General features: G+C 40.2%; 1 protein-coding gene across 1 annotated transcript in view; it reads right to left on the reverse strand.

Annotated features, from left to right (window-relative positions):
* clasp1a (cytoplasmic linker associated protein 1a) overlaps positions 1–27750 on the reverse strand; it is a 139819-nt gene that overhangs the window by 51661 nt on the left and 60408 nt on the right. Inside the window, exons 8-12 of the mRNA XM_049594919.1 lie at positions 25769–25839; positions 4174–4314; positions 3867–3940; positions 2447–2539; positions 2166–2311 (exon numbers count right to left, since the gene is read on the reverse strand). Of these exons, the coding sequence (XP_049450876.1) occupies positions 2166–2311; positions 2447–2539; positions 3867–3940; positions 4174–4314; positions 25769–25839 (525 nt within the window). The remainder of the gene's footprint in view (positions 1–2165; positions 2312–2446; positions 2540–3866; positions 3941–4173; positions 4315–25768; positions 25840–27750) is intronic.

The following is a 27750-nucleotide window of genomic DNA, read 5'->3' on the forward strand; positions in this document are numbered from 1 at the left end:
ACTGTGTGCTTTTTCAGTATCAAATACAACGTGCTTAAAGCTGGGGTAGGCAGTTTTATTTTGGCATCATTAGGCAACAATCCCATGATAACCTTTGAGCAAACCTTAAGTGGACTGAGAGAACATCAACTCTAAAAGAGAATCAGTCAATAAAACATGTGACATTATCGGCAAAGCGCTTCAGAGGCAGAGAGAAAATGTTGCTAATAGTTTAGCTTTCTGCTAACCAGAGCCACAGGCACGTAGCTGCGGTTAATTAATAGCTGGTTCCCACTACACAACATTTCTGTCTGTCCGACAGTCACTTCGTCAGATTAGGCGACTGTGGAGTCATAAAATTGTGCCACAACTTGGCCAACAGACACGGCAGACTACATGATGGTCCACACCAATCATCCTCAGTCGTCCTTCACAACGTGTGTGATGTCATCGGGTTATTCTTGCCCTATTCTTATTACTTTTACTATTATTGCAGTCACTGTGTCTGTTCATGTGCCAGCCCAAATGTTGCTGTAATAACGTAAAAAAAAAAAAAAGTGCCACCAGATGGCAGGAGCTACATTTGAAGTATCACATGCAAACATGCAAGTCACTGAATCCTCTGCAACAAGTTCCTGCAAATGTTTTACAAAAGAAGCCTATTTAGAAAATGAAGGGATTCTCACAACCGAAGTTATAAGGGGCTTTTAAGTTTTTACAGATATAGGAAGGGATGAGTTTTAAATGACAGCGCGATGCATTAACTTTATTAAGGCAAACAGGAGCAGATAAAAAGTAAAAATATAAGGATACAGAGGGAATAATAAATAACGGTCCGTTTATAATGTAGTCTGTTTCAAATGAAGCTGGGAGCATCTGCAGTTGTGGTGAGTAAAAGCCTTGCCACTATTTTTTAAATTTTATTCCTTTACATCTTCCATTGTGAAGAAATAACATTCTTTGCTAGCCTGATGCCAATGGCAGTACTCACTGGGTTGCTAAAGTGCCTCTGCTGTTTAATGCCATCATTTTTCTCTTTTCACTCTATGTGGTTGTCCCTAGAGGAAATATACAAAAAGGTTGGGGTGTTGTTGATATACAGTTGTCCACAGCAGCAGATCGCTTTGTGTTTCTATTTGTAAAAGTGATGGCGGTGATGGAAGCAGTCGTGAACAACGAAAAGAAAATCAAACATGCTAGACTTTCTGTTGGAACGTTCCAGATGTGGTCGGTTGTCGTTAACTATGACACACTACAGGAGACGAAACGATGGATTATCACGTACGACACTCGTTGTTCACGATCCGAGCCGACATCGTACAGCGCTGCATTGGGCTATAATTGGGCTGATATACTGTAGTGTGTATCCGACATTAAGTTCATGTTTATAGAGCGAGTCTTGAGTCATCTGAAAGGGCTTTACAGGCTCAGGTCTGAAAAAAATGGGACAGTAAATCTCACAGAATTGCTTCCATATAACAGCATCAGGATTACAAACAGGATAACTGAAATGAATGATGAGCACCTGTATGGGTTACTGAATGAAGTGTATGCCCCTGCTTTTCTAGCGGGAGGGATTGAAGACAGCAAGAGGAGAGCTGCAGGAGGCAGGCTGTGATTTCAAATGCTGTTTTTTTCCTTGTTTGTATTTTAACCTTTTCCAGCAAACTGCCTACCCCACCTTTAAATTGTATGTAATGTTTCTATAGTTACTAGATGCTAAACCTCTACATCAGCCTGAATTTACGCACATTATTATTAAAAGTATGATATTAATATTCAGAAATCAATAATATAATATAATAGACAGAAAAAGTCATGTAAAAATGGAGACTTCAACTGCTCTGTGCATAGCACTCCTTCACTGCTGTTTCGAACACAGATTCTATTTTGCTCTAAAATTCGTATTCTTTACCATCTTTACCACAATTTACCATTCCAATGCCAGAATGCAGTTCTGAGATTGTGGAAATGACAAAAGTCATGTCACTTTATGATTAAAGATGATGTTTGATAAAAAAAAATCTGTTATGATCATACCTTTATTCACATTATTTGCCAGTTTTAACACAGTTCAAACCCAGGTTGCAGATTAAAGCTACTGTAAAATGGAACTTCACACTTGTGCCCAAAAACATCTAAAAAATCTGAGCAAACAGTACATCTTCCTCAACTTGGGATCTTACCCCAGTGTGATGCAGGCCTCGCGGACCACCTGTGAGCGCAGGTCTTTAGCTGACAGTTTGAGGGGAGCCTCCAGGAGACGCAGCTGTTGAGGGAAACCCTCGTACTCTGTTGCCCCGGCCAGCATGAGAGAACGGACCTTTTTCAGCTGGAGAGGATCAAGAAAAACGAGACGACATTGATCAGTATTTCATCACTGGGTTCATGCATCTCCACTCTGTGTGTGTGTGTGTGTGTGTGTGTGTGTGTGTGTGTGTGTATGCATTTGGTTTCTGAGTCTTACCGCGACCACTCGGTGCTCCCAGTCATGTTTGTCATCAGACAGCACTTCTCTGATCTTAGTCAGCTGGTCCTCTAGCTCTCTGTTAGAGTAGATCTGGACACAGAGAGAGACAGGATGGATAATGCTGTCACTATCCTCAGAATTAGCTGTTTTACAATACTGTGTATGTTTTAAAGGCTCAGATTTGACAGAGGCCAGCAGGTAATACTTCACATCACACAAGTGCATGTGCTCCAAATCTGTGTGTAAGTACATGTTTGGGACATGTAATCATTAGCATAAACTGACACCTCAAAAAGCTAAGAAATAAAACATTAGCTAAAGCTGTCGATGCTGGATCCTGGCAGATCCCTACTGTGGCAAAAAATAAAGAAGCAATCACAATCTTTGATGTGGAGAGGGATGTCATAAAATGTCTTGTTGAAACAAAGCAGCCCAATGATAGTTACGGAGAGGTTTCTGTTTTTTTCAACAACAAATAGAGTCAGATGGGACAATCTGATGCTCTATGACACCACCACCTCTTTGTCTTTAGGGCCCAACCAGAGATGCCAGAGATATGTTTATATTTGTTTGTTTTTTCTTTTTCTCTTCATATCTCTCTTTATATCTTCCTTTGGTTAACACTCTCTAGTCATTTTGCTCTCTCTCCCCTCAGAAAACCCATCCACCTACACAAACACCTAAACACATGGGAACTGCAACAAGAAAATCTAAGCCAACTTTTTGATTTTTTTAATTTTTTTAAATGTACTTGGTTTTTTTTTTTTTTGTGTCTAGTTCCCCCACTTGTCTTGTGCTGTGTCGTATGTTTGTTTTTTTTTATTTGTTTTTATGTTGCTCACTTGTATAAAAACTCACTTGTACCAAACAAGTTGCACTTGTTAGGTTTATAGACATATTTATATCCATGTCTGTGAAAACACAGATGCTTCACACACATCTTCCCCCTTGCAGCACAAAAGATCTGTGCAACAGCACAGTTAGACATCCTAGATGAATGTCACCAATTTAGTATCTGCCAAATGTCTCCCTCTTCTGTTCCTGAGATATGGTGTAAAGTGTTTTATGCACAACATTATGAGGTCACAGTGACCTTTGACCACCACATTTTAATCAGTTCCTGGAGTCCAAGTGGAGGTTTGTCCCAAGTTTGAAGAAATTCCCTGGAGATGCTCTTGAGATATCACACTCACAAGAATGAGATGGACAGATGGACGAAAAACCCCAAAACATAAAGCCTCCAGCCACGGCTATATGGCACAGAGGCATTAAAAAAAACAAAACAAAACAAAACAAACAAAAAAAAAAACAGCAGACAACTGCTAAAGACTAGAATTTGTCTTGCCAAAAAATTTGAAAACCCATTGATCCATGTGTGTGTTTAAATCCATCTCATACAACATATAGCTCAGCATACCTGCACTGTGGGCACATCTTCAAAGGCTTTGATAAAATCCTCTTCATCAACAGCACCAGCACCTGCTTCTTTACCTTTGAAAAAGAAATGCACATGGTATTGTTCCTGAGATTCAACAGCACTTCAGCATTTCTAAAGAATGATTAAAGCAGCAGGAAAGTGTTTATGTGTTACCCCTTCAGCACATGCAGTCTGGAGACTTTAATATATGTGTTACCGTTACATTTACCATTACTAATGTTGAAAGTGCTGTATAGTAAACATCTTGTGGCTGTGTGCATTTGTGTGAACCGGACCCCTCCCTCACCTGTCGCCTTAGCTGTGGTGGCTGAGCTGGGTCTTCTAACAGAGCTCACTACAGTCCTCCTGCCACTGGGGGGTGCTTTGGATGATGAAGAGGAAGAGGACCGGCCTCCGTCCACAGAATCTTCATCCTCAAAGTTCTTATCTGCAATGACAGAGGCAGAAAAGAGAAGATGTATGATGTTTAAGTCAATTTAAACCATGAAAAAATGCTCCTGGGATTAATGGCAAATGTATGTGTTACTCGCTCAGTTTGATGACTGTGTCAGGGATATTCCCGTAAGCATCAATAAATCATTATTTCCTCATCATTCAGAGACACATCGCTGCCATCAGAGGTGCTCTTCCTGGTTAGTATGAGGGTGAAATGCATCATCCTTCTCTTCTCATTAATGTGCCTACGGTAAGACCTGAGTCATCTCTGCATTGTATGACCTCTGTTTGCCTCAGGGAAAGAGTGCAACGCAGTCAATCTGTCAGGTCGTGTGTATGTATCCATTCAACCTTTATCTATCCATCCATCTGACTTTAATCTGGTTTGGCAGCCATGCATGGATACATGGCCCCCTGTCACCTGCCCAACGTGACCATTCACACGAGGGATTAGCCCGGGGCTGATACGACGGTTGGTGCTGTGTGGTTGCTGTCAGCTGAGGCATGGCGACAACAGGAATGTTTGCAGCTTAGGTCACTGTCTATTTTTGAGGACATGTAGTGGAAATGGAATCAATTTAAAAACAATCTCTCACTCTGTTATCATAAAGGATGTGCTCCTGTAAATGAGCTTACTATAAATTGTTGTTTAGGAATTAGCTGCACATAAAAATGGCATTCATTCATTAATTAACTGATATATGTGAAAAAAAAAAAACAGAACTGTGATCAGGCTCATATACAAAACAAGCTCTCTAAACGTCCCTGCTGCAAAGTGTACCATGATACTGCATCTATCATACACAGACAGAAACAACAAAAACAAAGTGGAAGATAGGGACACAAGGCAACAGGTTGAGAGAGGAAAAGGTGGAGACATGAAAGAGACGTACATCCAGAGAAAGCAGAGCGATGGCTGAAAGATGAGACAGACAAAATACCAGAAAATCCATGAGAGCAAAAGCGAGCGAGAGGAGAGCAGAGGGGGAGAAGAGGAGAGATTAAAAAGGCACGATTCTTACGATCGCAGATTTTCTTGCACATCAGCTTCTTCAGCATGTCTCTGCTGCAGCCTCTAACACGGTCTCTCTTTTTCACCAAGCATCTGTCCACAGGATGTGTGTGTGTTTGGGGATGTGTCTGTGTGTGCTCTGCATGTGCCTCTGTTGCACACTGGGCTCTGACAAAGTGCCAGACTAACCACCCTTAAGCCTTCCTCTCTGAGTTATCAGTGTGTGTGTGTGTGTGTGTGTGTGTGTGTGTGTGTGTGTGTGTCTCACAGTGCCATCACTGGTGATGCTGTTGGACTGTAGGGACTCTTTTGGTGAAAAGAGGGAGGGGTCTATTGTTGTGAGATCACCTTTATTGTGCTTACCCAGTGTGCACTCATACAGCACTGATAACAACAGCAGCAGCAGAACACAATGATACTACTGTGTTTAAACAAATATTAAAACAGTATCACAGAATAAGGTCATTATTGAAGATGTAACATAGGAAAAAGCATGAGCAGTACTAAGAATATATCATACCTAGCCTAAACAATGCATATATCTCAATATTTAATATTTAGTGTGCCCCATATGTACAAAAGCCCTATATGAATTTCAATACAAAAATGTTCAAATTATATAAACAATTATATAGCATTATTAGTTGAATGCTCTGTTTATTGTTATATCATGAAAAGAACTGCCAAGTTTCCATGTTTCACCACAAAGCAGGAAGTAGTCTTTAAAGCCCCATTTCCACCAAACACCTTCAGAATGGTACCTTTGGGACCAAAAGTAACCCTTCAGACATGGTACCTAGACCCTAGGTCAGCGTTTCCATTGCAAACAGTAAATGTGGGCGGGGCTGTTATCACTCTCTGCTCTGTCTAGCTCTCGCTGTATTTTCTCATTACCGGTGACACAGAGGGAAGTCTGCACCTCATTTATCGTACCACAGAACGCGATTGCATGACAACATTTCCTGAGCAAAATAGAACAGGCTGCAGTGAGAGTCTCTGTCCATGGGATATTTAAAAATAGCGGGTTTGTGCATTTAGTCCTTCTCAGGCAAGCACAGGAGTTTACTGTTGCTGTTTCCCACAGGAATGATGCTCCATGATGCTTTTTTTTCTCCAAGTGAGAATTGGAATATGCAGTTCACATAATCCAGTCGAAATTAATATATATTTTTAAATGCTTGAAGATCCACTCATTACTTAAGTATATGTCATTCAAGACAAACAATAAGAACTAATGGTATGGTCAAAGTTATCATAATAAAATTTAGGGTGTGCTGATGGATTCATGTCATCAACTCATGCATTGAGTAAAATTACAAGTAAAAATTCCACCTTAAAAGTTTCCAGCAGTCGGCCCAGTGAATTAAATAATTTTTTTCTCAGTCTACAGCTGCTACAAGAGGCAGCAAAACATCATTTCATTTTATAGTCACTGTTTACTAACGTATGTTGAGGCTTGCCACGGTATGAACAGCAGTTACATAAGCTTTAAAACCAGCCACAACTCACTTAACAACTTAACAAACTGCAGTGTTTCTAGCTCCACCTTTTAGTACCAGATCTGTATGCCAGGTACCCCAACAGAGGGGTGACCAAAAGTGGGGACGGCAAGAAACGCTTCCTTGGTACCATCCACAACTTTTCACAGTGGGAACAGAAAAAATGGGTACTGAACTGAACTGTACCACACTGTCAAATCTGCCTCGAACTTGACGTCTGATAAGATCCCCAGCCTGAAGACATCTACATGCCAATACTGAGTTACGTCTCCTACAGGCAACAGGAAATTACATGGTTTATACTTTCATGTACTGTTCTTACCTAGCTGACCAGATCCACCTCAAATTTGGGCAGAAAAGCCTTCAAACCTTGATGATGCTTTTTAATGAAGATTGAGTTTTCTTAGAATGGTGTTGCCATAGTGAATTTCGAAATTTTGTCCCACTGGCACCTTTGACGGCAGAAAGGTGCAAGGACCCGTTCATTGCCGCTTGCAGCTTTAATTTCTCTTTTGATTTTTCAGAGCCTTGTGACCAGCCCCTACAGGCACATTATTCAGACATATATGGTCATTAAGAACAGTGTTGGAATGACTGAACAGGCTGACCAACACCTCCATTTTTACATCCCTGCATTTGACGTAGCAGGGCTTGAAGAGGAAAACAGCAACAACTAAAGTTCAGATAAACACGAAACAAGGGTTATGCTACATGGCCTGAAGCCCCTGTACAGCCTCACAAGTTTTTTCATTCCTCATCCAGTCTGGATGATGTTAGGTGGAGCTACAGTGGGAATAAAATGATGTCACTAAACTCTAATCACTAATAACAGTGGGTGCTCTCCAAAACCCAGCAGGCACAGTGCTGATTGGAACCAGCTGGTCTCTACTCAATTTTAAATTCAAAGCGGCTCATGCCAACTTAAATCAATAGCTCTGTGTAGCACATTAAAAAACCAAAACGTGTACCAATATCACTGTAAACAATACCGACTATAAACACATATTTGACATGTGTTGTCGGGGCTGAAATCAAATGTAAAAGTTACTGTATCTCCCAGTACTCAAACACTGTATAAAGATGAAAAAATGAAAATTTACTATCTTTACCACCTGCAGCTGTTTGATTATCAGCTCATGCAGATTGCATGTCATGCCTGCCACCACAAGCAAGTTTCCCTTACCGCTAAAAATACAGCAACACACCAGTATGACCACATGGAGCAGAGCCACTTATAATGGTGTAATTTTTCCTGCTCTAACAGGTGTAACAAAACTAAGGAAGGAGGCTGTCAAGCAAGCACGGTCTGCACATGCCTAGATTTGGTATATACATATATTGCAGATATATCAATAACAAGAAATTGTGGTACCTAAATGCCTATTCAGTGAGGTATCTAGAAACAACAGATTTTCCCAACAGAGGGCACTGACAGGTTACTGTTTCAACTCAACACTCAGTACGTACTGTATCTTAAGCACCATGGCCACCAGGTCTTTATTCACAGCAGATATTTGACTCTTGATGTAATGATAGGAAAAGCACGGGTGTTACTAGAAACATTAACAATGGCTGTGTTTTTTTCAAATATCCCAGTAGGCCATAACAGTGAGCCAGCCTGCACAATACCAAAACCCTGAAACTGAAGTTACTAAATTGAATTCAGCCCATATTCATTTCATTATTTACCCCTGTGATTTTCCATAATAGACATGTCAAAACAAAATAAAAACAAAACAAAACACCTTTAGACAATTTCAATTAGGGATGTTCGATATTGGAATTTTTTGCTGATATCTGATATGCCAATATATAAAATCTCATTTGGTCAGGTACCGAAATCGATATATCAACTTTTTTCATATTATACATGCATACTTTTATTGTGATGGCCCACCAGCAGATGGAGACATGAAATACAGTGCTTTTCAATGTATGTAATATTCATTCACTGTGTAAAGTAAGGAAGACCATATTGGCCGATACTGATGACGTACGATATTATCGTGCATCCCTAATTTTTATTGTACTGGCCACAAAAACCCATCAGGCTTAAGTTTAAAAAGTGCTCCTAGAAAAACTCTGAAAATCATTGCTTTGACTGAGCTGCTACTTTGATCATGAGCACAGTGGTGAAGCAGTCTATTGGTGGAATCTCGGCGAGAATGTCTTGGTAAAAAATAAACAGAACATCATAAAAACAAGAATACAATGATAAATGTAAAGATTGAAAACTTCTGGGAACCACACGTTTTGGCACAACAAAAGCACAGCTTGCCAAACAATTTTCACCAATGAGACTCTCAGGCTTAAACAAAATTTCGTACCTCAAAATACTCAACTACTCTCTGTGGTTCTGTGTAGCACACATGTCAATGCAAAAGAGAGGTGGCCTCACAAATCAAAATACCTGTCAATAACCAGCTAACAAGTGCAATTTAAAAATAAATTGAGCACAATATAAGAAGCATAAAGAATTTTGTTGAACTCCCAGCCACAGTGCAGCTCTGTTGGAAAACAATCCAGTGTTGTCCCTCGTACCAGATAACGCCAGACATAAAGGCTTGCTTTGCAATTTCGTTCAAGGTAAACTACAACATAAAGGAAATGATCCAGATCTAAACGCTCCAGAAAACAAACATATATGAGCTCACTCTGCGCCCTGCCACACTTAGAAAAGTATTGACTACAGCTGTCAGAGGGGCTGTTTTCACCAGCGCTGACACAAATGTTGAGGTAATTTATCTGTGTGTCAGGGGAGCAATTAGAGATGCATGCAGCGTGGAATGAGCAACTGAAACCCAGACGTTCAAACACACACATACACACACTTGTCTTGCCTCTGAGTGGTGACAGTGGCAGTGGTCCCGCAGGCCCCTTGACATCACTGCTGCCGCTCTGAACAGGTTTAATCACTGATAACTGGTCAACATGGAGCGCATGTGTGACGTCAACAGCTTATTGTTTCAAGTAAGTCAGTAGTTCATATAAGATGCTTCCTTGGAGATGTTTTAATGCAAGTATAACGGTGTACTGAGGCCATAACTTCTATAGTCACACTCCTTCGCTGCCCTCACCTCCTCCCAGAAGCAGGGCTGTCTGACATAAACAGATACACAGGACATACACAGGGAGGACGGCAGTAAAAGGGCAGAGGATATTACGTATTGCATTCTCAACAAGATACATTTCCAAATCTTGCAGGTTGCATTAGTAGATGAACCTGTAGGGATAAGTTTGCATGGCAGATAAACAACAGCATCAATACATAAAAAGGAACCTTCATAATAAACACAAAAAGGCTTCCTAAATGCCACTGGACAAAAATTGCATCAATGTATAAACAAAAATAATCACATTAGCCTCTGGCCTATCAAAGCTGCTGTTTTTAAACTAAGTAAGTCTAGAAAAGGATTCTTCAGGCCCCAAAAGTTAAATAAAAATTGGAGCATAGGGATTTATCAGTGTTATTTAACTGTTCAAAAACAGAACAGAAATTAGTGACTATTATTTGAGACGAAAATTATATTTAAGTTGGATGAAATCCTCTTTGGCCTTTTACTAAAACATCTCCAAATACTTATTTGGAATACTGAGTGTAGCTGCTAGAAAAGCAATTACAAAGAAATGGCTTCAGCCACATGCCCCATCCACTGAGCACTGGTATGATATCATTTATGAAATCTTTGAAATGGTAAAAGTGTCTAACTGAAGATGTCTGTGTGACTGCTGTTATTAAGTGAAACCAAATAAGGAAGAAAAAAACCCTACTGTATACTGTCAGGGCTGTTTAAGGCATGGTAGATGTGCTACCCTCTCTGTACACTACGTGTCAGTATACACTGAGAACTGCAACACACTGCAACACATTGAAGCACTCAAAGTTGCTGAAGCTGCATTGGCATCAGCAGTCACCAGTAATCTGTCTCTGGACCACAGGTTTATATAATAGGGAGGATTTTCTCTCCCCTCACTGTACTCTTTAGAGGAGAATAAAAGCTAAAAGGCATGAGGGATTTAGAGAAAGTTCAGGAAAGTTAAGTTCTTCGAATAGGGTACACGCTTAATAATGTGTACTGCCTGACAGAGAGAGTGAGACAGAGGAAGGGGCTCACTCTCATACAGTATCCTTTTTACTGTGGTTACCACTTCCCCTTTTAACCTCCAGCTTTCCTGTCTCTCATTCTGCATCTCCTTATTTACTCTCTCATGTCCTTTTCTTTTTGCTCTGTCTCAGTACCCCTCCTGGTTCCCCCTGCAGCTTAGGGGAAACTGATATGTTTCCCACCAGGCTCCGGGCCTTGTCCATCATGCAGGCTGTGGTTTAGCCTGTGGTCTGTGGGGTTACATAAGAGACAAATGACTGGTGATCAGTGTTATGTCATAACAAAGATGTCTTGTTTTGCTGACAAACTAGAGAGGCTGCTGGTAGGGCAGAAAATGATCCTTCTGGCTGCAATGCCATGTTTGTCTCTCGTTTTAATTGCTCCCACACCAACTACACCATATGAGTTTTATTCTCTCAGAATTATTTCTCAGCTTTCCTCTACCTGTTTAATCCCAACAGGATTTAAGTCTGTCAGATATCTACCCAGGAACTGAGCTCTTGCTCTCTTTAATATTGCCTTGACAGCCAGGCAAAGAAGAAGATGACTGTAGACTATGGCTGCTGCTGAGGCTTTTTTGTACTGTTAGTATGTTATTTATTTCTGACCTAGATGCAGTAGGAGAGAACACTTTGCTGATCAGTCAACTGACAACTCATAAAACCTTTACCCTCTGGTTTCTCTTTAACTTGTCGAACACCCAAAAATTCCCAACACGGAAATACATCAGAAGGCAGGCTTCGATTCTTTCATCTTTGTCAGAAAATGCTGATTGATCCTCTGAGCACTGCTCTGAAGCCATTAAGGCCCCACTCATTAAAACGTAAACTATCTGTCACAGGAAGTGCTGAGTGTCACAGCAGAGCAGTCGTATGAGTGATGACCTGTGATGATTAACCAATGTTCTTGCTGGGATAAGGAGGACAAATGGAAAGGGAACAAAAATAAGCAACACTGTATCAAAAGTGTCCACACACAGCCCTATGTAACTGTGATCTAAAGCTAAGCAACAACGACCACCCACTTTGAATGTTATCAGCACATTAAATGGCTGTTATGAGCTGTCACTGGGAGCATAGATTACATACATCCATAAACCTTACTTTCTTTCACATGAAAAGCAAAATCTTCTTCAAAAGCCTTTTACTAAATATTGTATATCATAACTACCTCTGTAATGTCTATTTTATATTGTGGTGAAAACAATACATTTCTCCTTCAAACAACTGTATGTGTTCAAGTTTCTAAACCAAATTTTACAAGATTGTGTTTAAATACATCATGATAACATCTTAATTTATCTGCGCCCAACACTCACTTTCACTAAATAGAGCTTGAACTCATAATGTAACTCAATGCGTTGCTTTGAAATTTAACACTAACAACTTATTGATTGTCAAAATTGTGTTGATCAACTATTGTTAGTGTTAAACAAATATTCTGTTTTCATTCCTTTAAGGGTCCTTTTAACTGGTAATATTGATAATTCTGTAATACTGTGATACCATGAAACCAAGATATTTTCTGATACCATTATTGTACCATGATTATCTCACTCTACTGCAACCCTTCAATTAACTGAATGTTTTAGCACTACAACAACTGCTTACCAAGTCTTATCATGAAGTGTCAGTCTGCATATGAAAAATAGAGGAATGATGGCAACATGTTTGAGATATACAGTGCATGAATAAGGCCATTCAGTGTAGGAGTGATATTTTCACAGCACACAGACAGAACAGAAACACAATATTGTAGCCTGGTTTGTTCTGAGGACAATAAGCCGGCTGTCCCACTCAGACTTTACAATCAACTGAAGACATGAGGAACAGGAGCAGAGAATTGACTTGTTGATTTCCCAGTGGCCCTGTGAGGCCACCAGGCTCTAAAACTGCTGTTTTTTCCTGACTGAGTTGATTTCTGAGTTGATTTTCCTACTGACTGATTTTAAAGTAAATTATGACTCTGACAGAATCTTTCATAGAATAAGCGTTGTCAGCCTGAGAGCAGCTTAGTGCATTTGCTGTCACTGCCAACATTCAGGATTTTCTCCCCAGCTTGTCCTAAAGCCTTATATATATTACTGTATTCTTTATTTTAGAAGTAAAAATTTGAGTTTTGCTGAGGAAACTGAGCTATATCTGCATCATTATCATGAAATATGTACACTGTACAAGGCACAAGGCAGCATTGTATGGTGTTTATTTTCTACCATACAGCCATAAACTGGGACCATACAGCCATAAGTCTTTCATTCATCTCTTCCCACACTGTGTCCCTTCAGAGAGAGACAGCCAGGTAGCAGACAGATGAGTAACACTGGAATGTTGAGACACAAGACCAAAGTAATGTAGAAACACAGGAAAACAAACACAGACATTAGTGGAGAGATGAGCTAACAAGAGACATGCTGAAAAGTTTAGTGCTGTGGTTAAATCACATTGCTCTGTAAATATATTCATCCACAACAACATCCCATCAGTGTTTCTGAGTATTAAAGCCAAGGGAGAACATTTCCTTGTGTTAAACTTGGGTGAAAAATTACATATGGTCTTCAGTGGAGTTGGCACCTGCCACAAGAAATAATTAAAAATAATTAAAACACTTGCACTCTCTAATTTCTGATGAAGCTGTTACGGTCATTTAAAGAACTGCATAAACTTTGAACAGAAACAGATTTTGTGTTAATATACAAATATGCACTTTAGTCTGCTCACCCTCACTGAGGCTGTTTTTTATAACAGCATTTGCAGATATTCAGTGCAGTTGGCATGGATAACCCTAGCCTGTGTCCTGGCAGAGGGGCCACTGCAGCAGCGGCCTCTTATTGTGCCCCTCAAAGACTCCCTTTAATCCTTAGAGTCACTACAGAGAGGCTGCGTGCCCATTTCACTTGGCAGAGAGCATAAAGAACACAATCACATCATTCAGTGCCCTGCTCACAGTTTATACTCTTCTCTTGTCTCTCTTCATTTCTCTTACATGTTAGCCCCCCCAACACACACACACACACACAGTGTCTTTCTCTCTCATTTGCCTCATTTGTACTGTCTCTCTCAACTGTGTACTGATTATAAAACACAAGTTGCATCTCCTGATCTTCCAGAAGAATTTCAGTGATCCCTTACACATAACAGGTTATACTACTGAGGTGGGAATGCATTCAATTCAGTGTTTCCCTGAGGTTAACTCCTTTAGCCTGGTGGATGGCCAGCGGGGGAGGGGCTATAACTAAAAAACAGTGTACCACTTTCCTTTGGACCATATTCCATTCCCAAGTTTAACATTATTAAGTTTCATCGAATATTTATCAGTTAACCTAATTTTCCAAATATTCATCAGTTACTTTTCAAAATCCACATACACCACTCTTCACAACGGCATAAACTGAATCCACTGTGCAACATTTATATAAAAAAAAAAAAACAATGTTACTTTTAAAGCTGGTTCACCTGTTACTCCCTCTATTTCCCTCTTCCAAAACAGTGGTGAAGAGGAGTAAAGGCCGGGAGTTGAGCTTATATTAACACGGAGAACAATACAGAGCTGCAGGGATGATGTTTATTTGTAGGCTAACGTTGCTTTGGTTCACTCATCAAAAAGCCTATGGGATTTTTCCACTGAATTTTGGATTACTTCAGAAAATAAGCTCTGTGGCAAACAAAAGTTTATGATATTTACATTTTTTGTTCAGTGAGATAATCTTCACAAATGAACACCATTTGAAGCATATATGCAATCACCAGAAGAAAAAAGCTAACGTTAGACTATAAATGATCTACATCACAAAGAGGCTGTGAAGTTGTGGTCAGCATAATTTGGCGTGGTGACGCTCTGTAATCTCATTTAGTCACTTGTTAGCAACTGTCTTTTATAACACACACATTAAAACTTCAAAATTTAAGAGTGAAGTATTTTCTAGGGGTGGGGAAAAAATCGATACAACATAGAACAGGATCTTTTTGCATGGCAACATTGTATCCATACACCATGGCAAGTGTAAAGTTTTAAATTATATGAATTACTAATATTACAAATACAAATTAAACTTTTTGTAGCTGACCAGAATAATAAAATCATTGCTTTTTCAGTCCACTAAATACAATTTACTTCAATAAGAAAATGAGAGAAGTGAGATAGACTAACTGAAAACTTATTGTAATCTTATTAGGTAAAACAGATGTTAAATAAGTTTTTTCTTTTGGGACACACATTGCAGTTGAAAAAAGGTAATTAATCACAATATACATTGCAATATATCTTGCCAGAGTACTTCGCATATCACAACATCAAAATTAAAATCAATCGCAATCACAATAATGTATTGTGATTGCAATAATATCGTATCACAGGGCCTCTGGTGATTCCCACCCCTAGTATTGACTGAAGTATTTTAAGCTTGTTTTAACCACAGATCTTATTTCAGGCATCAAACCAAAAACCCATTCAAATTTTTCCTTTCTGGCTTTCTAGCTCAGCCAAAAATGTACATCTGTCAGCATATTATCATGTAGCCTGTTTGTAACCAGTAGCCTTCCAACAATCATGTCACCTGTTCAACTGATTTTAGATAACAGACACTCAACTGCCCTGCTGTTTTTCCAGACATGTGAAACAACCATACACCTGGATGCCACTCTGCCCTACAAACAAACAATGCGACCAACTTGTGTCCTAAATTTTAACTTTTAAATGCTACTTGATGATATATGCATATATATTATTATACATTTATAGAGGGAGCAAATAAATGCCTATTTGAGCATTCAGTTTCTTAAGTATTAAGTATAAAAGAACCATAATACCTAATATAGAAAAGGTTTTACTTCAGAGCCTCCTCCACACTCTGCAGCAGCCAATACCAGCAGATACACAATCAGGCACAAGCACACACACTCACACACACCCACGCACAATCCATACATGCATAAGAAAATGCATTAAGCTCTTTGCAAAGCAGTACATTCACTCTGTGAAGGGCTTCCTTAGAATAATTCAGCCTCCACTGGTGTTAACTGTTTAACACACACACACACACACACACACACACACACACACACACACACACACAGAACTCAAGCACCCACGCAGACATAGCAGCACTTATGTCATCCCAAATCCATGACAGTAGCATGCCTGGGAAACAATTTTCACCTTCAGAGCTGGAAGACACATGTTATTTCTCCTTGTATAGACAGATCCCAATGTCCTATCACATACATGTTATCATTTGTATCACCTGCATTCAATAAAGTGGTTGGAGGGGTGTGCCAAAAAAATCCAGTTAGTGCCACAAAGATAAAATTACAGTGAAGTCTTTTCAGCAGGTTTTTCACATGATCATCAGCAAAACTGTAATCAGACACGATGGGACTGAAGGTGACCAGTGCAGATCTGCTCGGCTCTCTGTTTGCTGCTCATCACAGCAGAACACTGAGGAAAAGACAGACTTGCATTGTCCACAATGTTAAAGTAACAGCACAGCACTGGAACTAAGGATGCTGAAGGCAGCTCATGCACACACAAAAATACAGAAAAAGCCTCAGGGATTAAGCTAATTACAAAGACGTTCTGTGATTGTGTTGAAGAAACTGAGAAGCCATTGGATGACTCTCCGACATTCACGGTTTCCTATTATAAGACTGCTGGGCGACAGTCCTTTCTGTGGTTATAAATACCGCCTCTGTTTGAAGCCTCAGTTTGCATTATGCATTGATCTGCTATAAATGGTCGCATACAGAACCAGACAGACCCACAGAAACTCTGATAACATTGACAGTCACACTTAAAAAGACGTCAGTTACAGATATATGTTACTACAGAGCAACTAAATTAGGCAAAGCGGTTGTTGGTGGTAAACCTGTCAGTAGCTACAGATCGAAATATTCAATCTAAATGCATCACTGTCTCAGAACCAGGTGCTATTTTTTGTGGGAACTATGGCTGCAACAATAAGTGGATTAGTAAACAACTTTAATCATTTGACAGCGTCACCATGGTCTCTGGGAACAGGCCATATTTTTTTTCAACATTTGCTGACATTTTATTGATCAACAATTAATGGAATCATTAAGACAATAACCAGTAGATGAACTGACAATGAAAAAACATTTGAGTTGCAAGCCGAAACCTCTGGGGTTGAAAAATAAAGTGCCAAAAACTGCAGTTATTTGAACGGCCACTTGAGGCTGGCTCCAGAATCAAGAATCATAACTCACCTGTTTACATTTTATTAAGGTTAAAAGCTATGCATATTTAAGGGCTGGTGTGCTTTGACTGACAGGCTGTCTTCCAATAGTCCTTCACTTCAAAGTCAGAGCCACCCATTGCTTCACCACAGTGCCAGCGTTTGGCCCACATATGGTGACTTCTGGCTTCGACTGCCCCAATGCCAAACTCAAGCCATCGAAACAGGAGTCCACAAACCACTGAGTGACGTCACGGTAGCTACGTCCATTATTTTTACAGTCTATGGTTAGCTGCAGCCCTAAGTCTCGTCACAAAGCACCACTGTGCCCCACATGCTGACCAACAGTGATCAGCCCTGATACAGCTCCTCACCACTCACACATTCATTTGTCTATTTCAGATTCTACATACAATACGCTGTACAGAAAATGTCTGCAGAATGCTTGTTCTCCCAGATTTGCATTTATTCATTTAACTGTTCAATGCCTTCTTTCCTACTGACACCAGCATGAATAAGTAATCTAATAAACACTCTTATCAGTGCTCTGCATCAGCCAATCAACCTAATGAAGGACTTGAGATCTAGAGACTGAGATCTGTGTACTTCTGGGAGGGTTAGCTGTGCAGCATTATTCTAAGAGGCTTACACTGAGGTACATTTATTGCCAGAGTAATCTTAACATGCTGCATGCATTACAACAAATTCAGGTTCAGACTCAGAGATTCTAACAGATGCAAAACACATTTCTGGTGTTCAATTTAAATGAGTCCAGATATAAAATATCTTTGACATCTTCTGCAAACATCACCACTGTTGATGCAGTGACACTTAAAGAGTCCTGCACCACAGGTTCAAAAAACATGTTCAGGCTTTCTACAGGTATCAGACACTTGAATTTAATGCTATTAAAAACTTTTCCAGGATCAATTCTATAATAACAGATAACAGATTTTTGGGTAAACTTTTTCTACACCAAGCATTGCAGGTTCATATGAAGGTAAGTAGCATATGTAATCCCATGTGTGGTAGGTACAGTATATTACCGCAATATTTTGCATGGAAATATTGCATCGGTACACTAAAGCCAAGTATTGATTTTTTTATTATATATATCATTAACACTACAAATACAATTAAACTTTTGGTAGCCTACTAGAATAATCAAATCAAGTGATTTTTCTGTCCACTAGATAAATTTTGCTGCACTGAAAAACTTTGTATCTTATTAGACAGATTGTATCACAATACTCAGCATAAAGCAAAACATTTAAAATCACAGTAATATTGTATCATGACTATATCGTAGTATCGTAAAAATATGGTATCGTGGGGCTTCTGGTGATTCCCACTCCTAGTGAGAAGGAATATGGTTATCAGAGTGAGGCAAGTTCATCTATATTTTGCCGACAGGAAAGTGCAAGTATAAAGTAAATAGACAGTATAAGGTTCAGAGGACGGGGGTAAAATTGTGTCCGAAATCCAGCAGCTTTACTGCAGCACGTCTGCCAAAATTAATTCAAAATTAAAATTTTAAAATACTTTCACAGCAAAAATGTATGTATGCCAGTAACTTGGATTAATTAATCACAGAGAATGTAATTAATTAGATAACTTCTTTTTAATCGCTTGACATCCTTATTACTAATGTTGTATGCTACATAACTACAGCGGGCAATAAATTAAGCCAGTTAATGGCTTTTCTTAAACTTTATATGACTGTTTTGGAGGCAGTTAAAGGCAAAAGTATTCCAGTGTACCTGAGCAACAAATAATCAGAAATGAACCAGATTATAAATGAACTACATAACAAATTGTGCAAATTATAGACAGCCACTTGGAACAGTTTACACACTGACAGCAACTCTCAGCTCTCATCATGTTGGCCAGCGCTGGACCGAGATGAAACAAGTGTTGGGATGCTTCAGGCGAGCTGTCACTCAAGGGGCTGAGAGGAGGCTGGAGACAAGATTGTTTCCACAGTAGAGTTAAGCAAGAGGCATGAAATGTAACGTTGCAGTCGTGTGCTGGAAAGACTGCTGCTGCAATGAAACAACCAGCGTTCACTGAATTCAGATGGGAGAGATACAGCCTCCTATGACAAGTACAGGAGGTGTTTCCCTCTTCACCAACACCCAGCTTTATTACATAACAAGACTGAGTCAAAACATGGTTTGCAGCTGGAAAAAAAAAAAAAATAAACAATATAAAAAAAAGATTACATAAGAGAGTTAAAACTGTTATTCTCTCTTGATCGAACAGTCCTCAGTCACCTTCCACGTGCACGAACAAATACGCCGCCACTACAGAGATAATCTTTGTGCCATTCAAATCTGTATTATGCATGTGTGCGATCTGACCTTAGCAAAAAGAAAACTCATTCTATTTCCAGTCTTACCTTCTCCAGCTGTCATGGTGCAAAGCCGCCCTCAGCACTGAAGCCAGAGAGGAATGCTGCTACACAGCTGACAGCTCAGCTCTCTCTCTCTCTCACTCCCTATAGTCTCTGCCCTATATCTCTCGCCCACTGTTTACCTCTCAGCGGTGCAACAGAAATGGCTGCTTTGTTTCGCTCTCTGTCCCTCCCTCCCTCTCTTCTATCTATCCCTCTACAATCTTTCTGCTCTCTACCCCTACCTCTCACTCTCCTCCCCCCTCCCTTGCCTTTCCCTGCTTGCCTGTGTGACAGCGCTACAGCGCAGCCACCCCCTCTGCCTCCATCTCTCTTTCAGAAAAACATCCGTGCACGTATCACAAGACGAGATGAGACACTATTTGGGAATTTTGTGTCTTGTTCTCTTGATTCTAACTCAGCCTTTACTCTACATAACTGGCGAGTCCTCCTCTCTCCTCTGTACATTAAGTTTATTCTGGAGCTGTTATACAGCACAGCTCATTCTCTGTTCACATTATCACCTGACATCCTTCTCAGCACTAAGACAATGGGCTTAAATTAAAATGAATCGTCATCCACAGTCACAAAGTTCATTTCAGTGAAGCCGTGAAACAGAGAAGTGGAGCCAAGCAGCTGATCATGATGAATATGATGCTGGACTGCTGTAATAACTGCTAACATGAGTCATGTTTGCATATTCCTCTTAAATTTCCAGATGAACTGTCAGCAACTCTGTTGAAAGTTGACTGGAAGGGACTCATTAGGAATCATATTCATATCTCAGACACAGTTAAAGAAGATTCCAATAGTCATTGTCTTAAATTCTTGCAGATTATCAATCATTCGACTCCACCAAAGAGCAGATTGCTGGACTTGTGTTTTACACTAAAAGACACTGAAAGAATGAGGCCCTGTGTCCACCAAAACATTTTTTCCCCAGGCGTCCCTCAGGAAAAGCCCAGCTGGGAGCGTAACATTTGTTCACAACATCATTTATTGGACTGTAATCTAAGGCTATCTGCTTAACTCTGATAAAGTGATAAATAATGAATGACTGATATTGGACTGTGTTAAAGAGTCTCTTGACATAGACACAAAAAATGATTGGTCAAAATAAGTCCAGCAGAGGCTCGGATATCTGTGGCTAGTTGTACAAAACATCTTAAGTTAAGATTTTCCATACAGTCTAAGTTAAGGATTCCTTAAAATAAAATGGGTTGCACAAAACACCCTTAATTCTTGTCCTTCTCCGTTTCATTGAAGTGTTCACTTAGGCATTTCAATTTTTTTTCCTCTTTGTCCTACACTTAAGAAATCCCTTAAAGTTAGTTAAACCGTTGCACAAAACACCTTACTAACCAAAGTAAGGACAAAAACTTAAGGTATCTCTGACTCTATCTTAACATGGCTGAGCTTATGCTGATAAAATGAATTAATTTTTGTGGCAATTTCCTTCCACACTCGTCGTTTTCTGTTTGGTGCTATTAGCTGATCTAATTTACTTTTTAGTGTGTGCTTTCTTTTGTTGTATTTGTCCAGAAGTAACATATTTACCTAAACAATTTTCTCTTCTTGTCTTTTTTCTTCTTCTTCCATTTCTTTATTATCTATACCTAGTTTGTGAGATGATAACAGGTGAGGTGATAACAGGTATCACAAGCATAGGTTCAAGCAAACAAACAAACAGTCTCCACAGAATACCGTACATAACTTAGTGTTTTTGTTTAACTAAGGAAACTCTTTTGACAGATTCTGTGCAACACGCTTAAATAAGTCCCTCAGCTAAGATGAAATTAAGCCTGAAGTGTAATACTTATACTATTTTATTATTATACTAACATTATGGTGTTTTGTGCGACCAACCACTGACTCTGAATCTCTAGTATGGGTGAAGCTCCAAAAATGCTGGATCCTACAATTTTCATAATGCCTTGTAGCACTTCTAATGGCATTACTGTACATGTAAGAAAGAGCCCAGCAGTCTCTAATGCAGCTGTCCATCATGGCCTTCATTGCTCATGAACTGTAGTCAAACTGTCAAACTAGGCAGCACTGATCAAATATCACTTAGGATTCTGTTGCATTGCCTATTTCTCACCTGAAATGTTTTTTGGAAACATATTTTAGTGTGCTGTTTAGTTATAACATGAAAATGTTTGTGACCCAGCTGCCAGGTTGGAAACAGTCAAGTGAAGCACAAAGCACTGCTCACCAGCCAGAAACAGCGGTTTGACAGTTTGACCTCAGCTTACGAGCAGTGATTGACATGATTGACAGCTACACTAGAGACTTTAACTGGTGTTTGCTGCTGCCATTGGAAGCTGGAAGAGGAGGAGGGACATGCTTTTTTTTTTTTTTTTTTTTTAAACTAATCACGTCTCATGTACTTCTTTTAGAGTATAGTGACAGTTTCAGGAAAAAATGACAAAAAGTTATTTTTTTCCTAAAAGTTACCTACTGCAGCTTTAATGAGAATACATGATATTCTTTATGGAGCATTGTGTTTATCCGACGGTCTCGGATGAAGACCGTGGACACAGCTAATCAAGTTAAGACAACAACAGGCTCACTCAATAGAGCCAATTAAATTGATTGTTTATTTATTTTATACACAGTTCACTATAGAGTAAACAACAGCATCAGAGAGATGTTAGAGAGAGGACAGCACGGAGCACCTGACCTGCCACTTTCGGGCTGCAGACTGTCTGAGACTTTTGCTATGGTCTAACCAAAGTAGCACTACACACCTTGACCAGGTTTGGATCGACTTAGTGAGACAGCTTTCTTCACTATAAACATGACCACAACTGTAAAACTCCACAACCTCAGTTTGTAATGAAGGTTTTTTCAGAAATATGCAAGAGACCAATAGAAAATAACACAGACTACATCACTATGACATCATCAGGGTTATTTTTTTGTGGAAAGCCACAGAAGACATTACACAACTGCTTCGACATGTAAACTGTGAGAATGTCCCTTTAATGCTGACATGAATAGGAAAAAAAGTCTATTGTACAGTGCTCTGTCAGATACAAATATATTACTAAAATAAGGCCACAGATAAAAACAGCAACAACAGAGTAACAGTTTCTTTATGAATTAAGTATGAGCCTGCAGAAAGGTCAGTTCAAGTTGGTTTAGTTGACTTCAAAATGGTTGCTATTGGGGTGTTGGTGGCTTAAGGTGCTGACACACCAAACCGACATCACAGAACTGGTGGTGACGAAAGCCAACTGTTACGTCGTCTCACATCGCCTCACATCGCCCTGTGTCAGTTGCATTTGAACACACTACAAAAGCCCCTTTTACACTGCCAGATTTTCCGGGAATGTTGGGCCGATTTGCCGGCCAGCTGTGAGCGTTTATACACACCGAGGTGGAAAACCGCAACAGGAAGGGCTGTTGATGACTTGTGGGAGGAGCTGTTGATGACACCGCACATGCGAGCCACTGGCGATGGATAAACAGGAAACAGCTGATAGCAGGAATTAGCAAGCAGCTAGTAGCAAGAGGGAAACGCAAACCTGACAGACACTGTAAAGATGAGCAACTGTGGAGACAAAGCACTGTGCGCCCTCCTTGCCCTTGCAAACGAAGAGGCCATTAACCGTCAGATGACGGGGATAGTAAAGAACAGGCCGTGCTTCCCTCCGGTCATGCTGCCGTTAACGCTCCGCCAGCCTCCCAGCTAGCCCCGGCTCTCTGTTTGGATCCAAACGGAGCACCGAGCCTCAGTTTCTTATTCAGGTTAGAGTGGGAAGAAGCAGCGGGTCTGTCGGGCAGCTGCATGAAGTGGAGCCTGAGAAGGAAGCACCGGTTAGCCCCGGTTTCACTACAGGCAGATTCACTCATTACAGGGGCGAGGAAATAAAACCTGAACAGCCAATCAGAATGATCTCTCTCACCAACAAGCTCCGCCGCCGATTCAACATGCTGAATCCGCCGAAATGCCACCAACAGGGGTCCAACTACTGCCAACGGTGCGGGACACACCGCAAAAACTAGGGCGACAAACGCTCACTGACAGCCCAACATTGGCCGACGTGTGTCAGCACCTTAACGTGGTTGGAGCAGACGCCCCATGCACAGAGGCTTTATCCTCGCTGCAGTGACCTGCGTTCGATTCCAGCTCGTGGCCCTTTGCTGCATGTCTTTCCTTGTCTCTCTCTCCCCCCTCCACACTTAGCTGTCCTATCCATTAAAGGCAAACAGCCCGAAAAAATAATCTTTAAAAAAAAGAAAAAGCTTTCTATTAGCCTCCTGAGCAGTGGAATCCCCCACAGAAAGACAGAAAATGATAGTATTTTTTTTAAACAGCTAATCTATCATCTTACACTCCAGTGTCACTATGTGTCCCTCAGTATGTGTGAATGGCATCTTAATTCAGTGGTAAAATTCCACATGTAAAAAGTTGTAGAGTGGAAGCTGGAAGATGATGTTGCACTGTTTTAAACTGCTGAGCCCTGTCTGACTGTATTCTCCTTGCCTCAGCTATTGTCTCTTTAGTTAAATGTGGATGTAGTCAGCTGTAATGGGACAGAGTCAGCAGTAAGGGTGTCTGAGCCATTCCACCTGCACAGAGGTCACAGCTCTACTAAAACACAAAACACTCAGAAGTTGACAAATAGATCTGCCGCTTTTGAAACTAGGGCTGGGCCATATGGCATAAAAATAACATTGCAATATTATTAGGCTATATTGCAATACACTCTCTCTCTCTCTGTCTCTCTCTCTCTTTACATACACACACACACACACACACACACACACACACACGGGCCAGAAGTGTAGATGTGTTTTTGCTGTGAAGCTTCCGGTGAGCAGTTAGATGTTGAGCGGAAATTTAAACTGTTGCCGCTGACCTTTAAATGTGAGTTTATTTACTGCGAGCTAGAAACAGACTAACAGCTCTCCAGTTCATATATTGACAGTATTTGCAAATCTAACTGGTGCTCCACTGTTGAAAATTGTGACCAAATAGTCACAGTCTGGAGCTCTGCAGATACAAAAACACATGTCTCACACTGTCGTTAAACCCATTAAGTTAAACTGTTACCGCAGTGTCATTAAACATGAAGATTTATTTACTGTAAGCTGGAGACACACTACCAGCTCTATGAATTATGTATTATTAACATTTTCAAGTTGCACTGGTGCTCCATGGTTGCAAAATGTGACGGAATAGTAGCATTCTGGAGCCCTGCAGACACAAAAACACATGCCTCGCCTGCTCACCATCACTTGGATAAATGTGGTCTAGATGGGCGTAGGAGAGAGTGTGTGACGAATCATGTTTGTGAGTCTGTGTGTGTGTGCGCGTGTGTGTGTCTTGATAGGGAAAGAGCCATAGGAGAAAGCGGGAGAACCAAAAGTCTCATGCTGGTGGCTTAAAAAATGATGTCATAATTCATACTCGATGTTCACAATATAGTCATTTTATACATCCAGTGGAAGAAAGCCATGATACATCAAGTATAATTGGTACATCGCCCATCCCTGATTGTAATTTGTCTCATTTCTGTCCTGTCTATACTGATACATTTATATACGAGGTTAAGAGGGATGCCTCTGGAAGTCTGTTTTGGTCTTTGACTCCACAGAGGGACATCTGAAAGCTCCAGTGGATGCCCACCTCCTGTGGACAAATCTCATCCCCTGTAGCTCCAGGCTGTCCGTCTGGCCTGCAACCCCCCTTCTTCCTCCACACACATAGCAACGCACACACAACATGGAAAAGAAGCCGACACACCCAAAGTCAGTGTGACAGAAAGATGAGTGATGCTACAGGAGAGAAGCCAGCCGAAACACTGACAATGTGATGAGAGTGAAAGCCAGAATATAAAAAGCCTATAAAAAGAAAGAAGTTTCTTACATTTTCCCCTGTACCACATAAACCACTGAGCAGCTCCAGATCTACAAACTGTCCTTAGTTCATACCACGTTATAGTGACACTATAGTAGCTGTGATATTCACAGTGCATCTGCCCATCCTCTTTTCCATTCCCCACTGTGCAAGCAGCAAAACAATGATGTAAGCAATGAGAGGATGGCCATAGTGCACTGTCATTCCACATTTAAGCACCCTGAAGACTTTTCTGAATGACTCGAGATAGAAGTTATTTCTTGATTTTAAACTTGGTTGAAGAATGCATATCAAAAGGTCAAAGAGCCACCTGGATACCACATTAAAAAAGGCATTAGTTAAAGCTACAACAGTGAGCTGTCACACAGGAGGAAAACTCACCTGAGCCAGACGATGAGATCATGTTCCCGGATCTTTGGACTTCATCAAATTTGCTAAAGATTACATTCAACCTGTAAAAGAAAAAAAAAAGAAAAAAGAAAAATAAGCAAACAGGTGGTGATGAATATGTATAAGAGATATCAAATGAAAGGAGAATAACAACAAAGTGTCAGAGGACTGGAGCAGAGAGAAGGATGGGCTGTAAAAAGGACCCTGGACTGCACCATCCATCACTTCCGAGGTGAGAAGCTTTCCCTCTGCTCCATGCAGCAGGGATGGCCAGGACCAAAATAGATGGCGTCCAGAACTGCCACACACATGACAAACTGGCACTGAGGCCAGAGAGAGAGAGGCTGTTGTCCAGTGTAAAACAGGACGACGAGGACAAAACAGTAACGGAACAGTCTCTACATGTTTGCTGGCATGTGATACAAAAAAAGAAATACAGCTCATCTAAACCTAAGCTATGAAATTCTGGCGCCCTGTTCAAAGGGCTTGTTCAGGGGGTGATTACGAGACAGATGACAATTAATCAGATTTAGTGGCTCAAAAAATCTGGTGGGGTGTTCTGTCATGAGCTTTTATCAAATATATCAAACAGAGGGCGTGAAAAGGGCGTAAAGTAACTTCTGCCATCAAAGGGAAGTGAAACCTAAGAAACCTTGTGCTACAAGGAAATTGTAAGCTTAATGGTGAGATACTTTTAACAGGAATATAAATAATCACAATCCAAGGTTGTCTGAAATCATCTGGATTATATGGAAGGTGAAAGACATTTTTCTTTATAATCTTCTCTTGAACCCAGCTATGGAACTGCCCAGCTCAGGTGATTACAAAGATCAGTTTTTGTTTCTATAAATTTGTTATGAGTCTAACTGGAAACACTAATGACAGTATTTACATGTATGCTAAATAAAATGATGTAAATGTGATGTTATTTATATGCCCTATGTGAGCCATGAGAAAGAACAGCTTTAACATGTGTGACACTAAATGCAGCTCTCCATAACTTACAAACCTTTATAAAAAAGCTGGTCCTCTACTTTGCAGTATAAATAGCACACTGCTGTGTGGTTTGGTAAAAACCAAACTGAGAAATGTTGACAACAGTTCAAATAAAGTGACCAAAAGCTGACCTTGAACCGTTTTAGGCGCTTTTGATAAAGAAGCACTACTAAGAAAAATCATATTTTATAGCATCTGTGACACCGCACAGTTGAGGAGAATGGATTAGATAGAAAGGACTAATCTTGCATGAAAATGAGCAACAATGAACTTTCTTAGCAACTTCAGCCTTCAGATAAAAAACCCCCAACTAGAATTAAGGTCACAGTGACTTTGACCGTTGACCACCAAATTCTAATCAGCTCACTGTTGAGTCCAAGTGGATGTTTGTGCCAAAATTGAGGAAAATCCCTCAAGGTGCACTTAAGATATCATATTCAGAAAATTGAGATGGACACGGTCACAGTGACCTTGACCTTTGACCACCAAATTCTAATTAGTTTATCCTTAACTCAAAATGAACGTTTGTGTCAAATTTAGGGAAATTCCCTTAAGGTGTTCTTGAGATATCATGTCCACAAGAATGAGGCTGATGCAAGGTCACAGTGACCTTGACCTTTGACCACCAAAATCTAATCAGTTCATCATGGAATCAAAGAGTACATTTGTGCAAGATTTGAAAACAAAGTAAAATAAATAAATAAAATCCCTCAAGGTTTTCTTGAAATACCACGTTCACAAGAATGACACAGACAAAATCACAGTGACCTTGACCTTTGACCACCAAAATCAGTTCATTGTTTAGTCCAAGTGGACATCTGGCCAAATTTGAAGAAATCTCAAGCTGTTCTTCACAAGAATGGGACAGACAACAAAACAACAACCCACAGTGCCTCTGGCCACAGCTATTTCTGATGCAGAGGCATAAAAAACTATGAAGTACCTTTGTAAATATGAAGTTTAATTTCTGTTACTGA

This window comes from Epinephelus fuscoguttatus, linkage group LG13, assembly GCF_011397635.1.
Source record: "Epinephelus fuscoguttatus linkage group LG13, E.fuscoguttatus.final_Chr_v1".
NCBI classification, from domain to species: Eukaryota; Metazoa; Chordata; class Actinopteri; order Perciformes; family Serranidae; genus Epinephelus; species Epinephelus fuscoguttatus.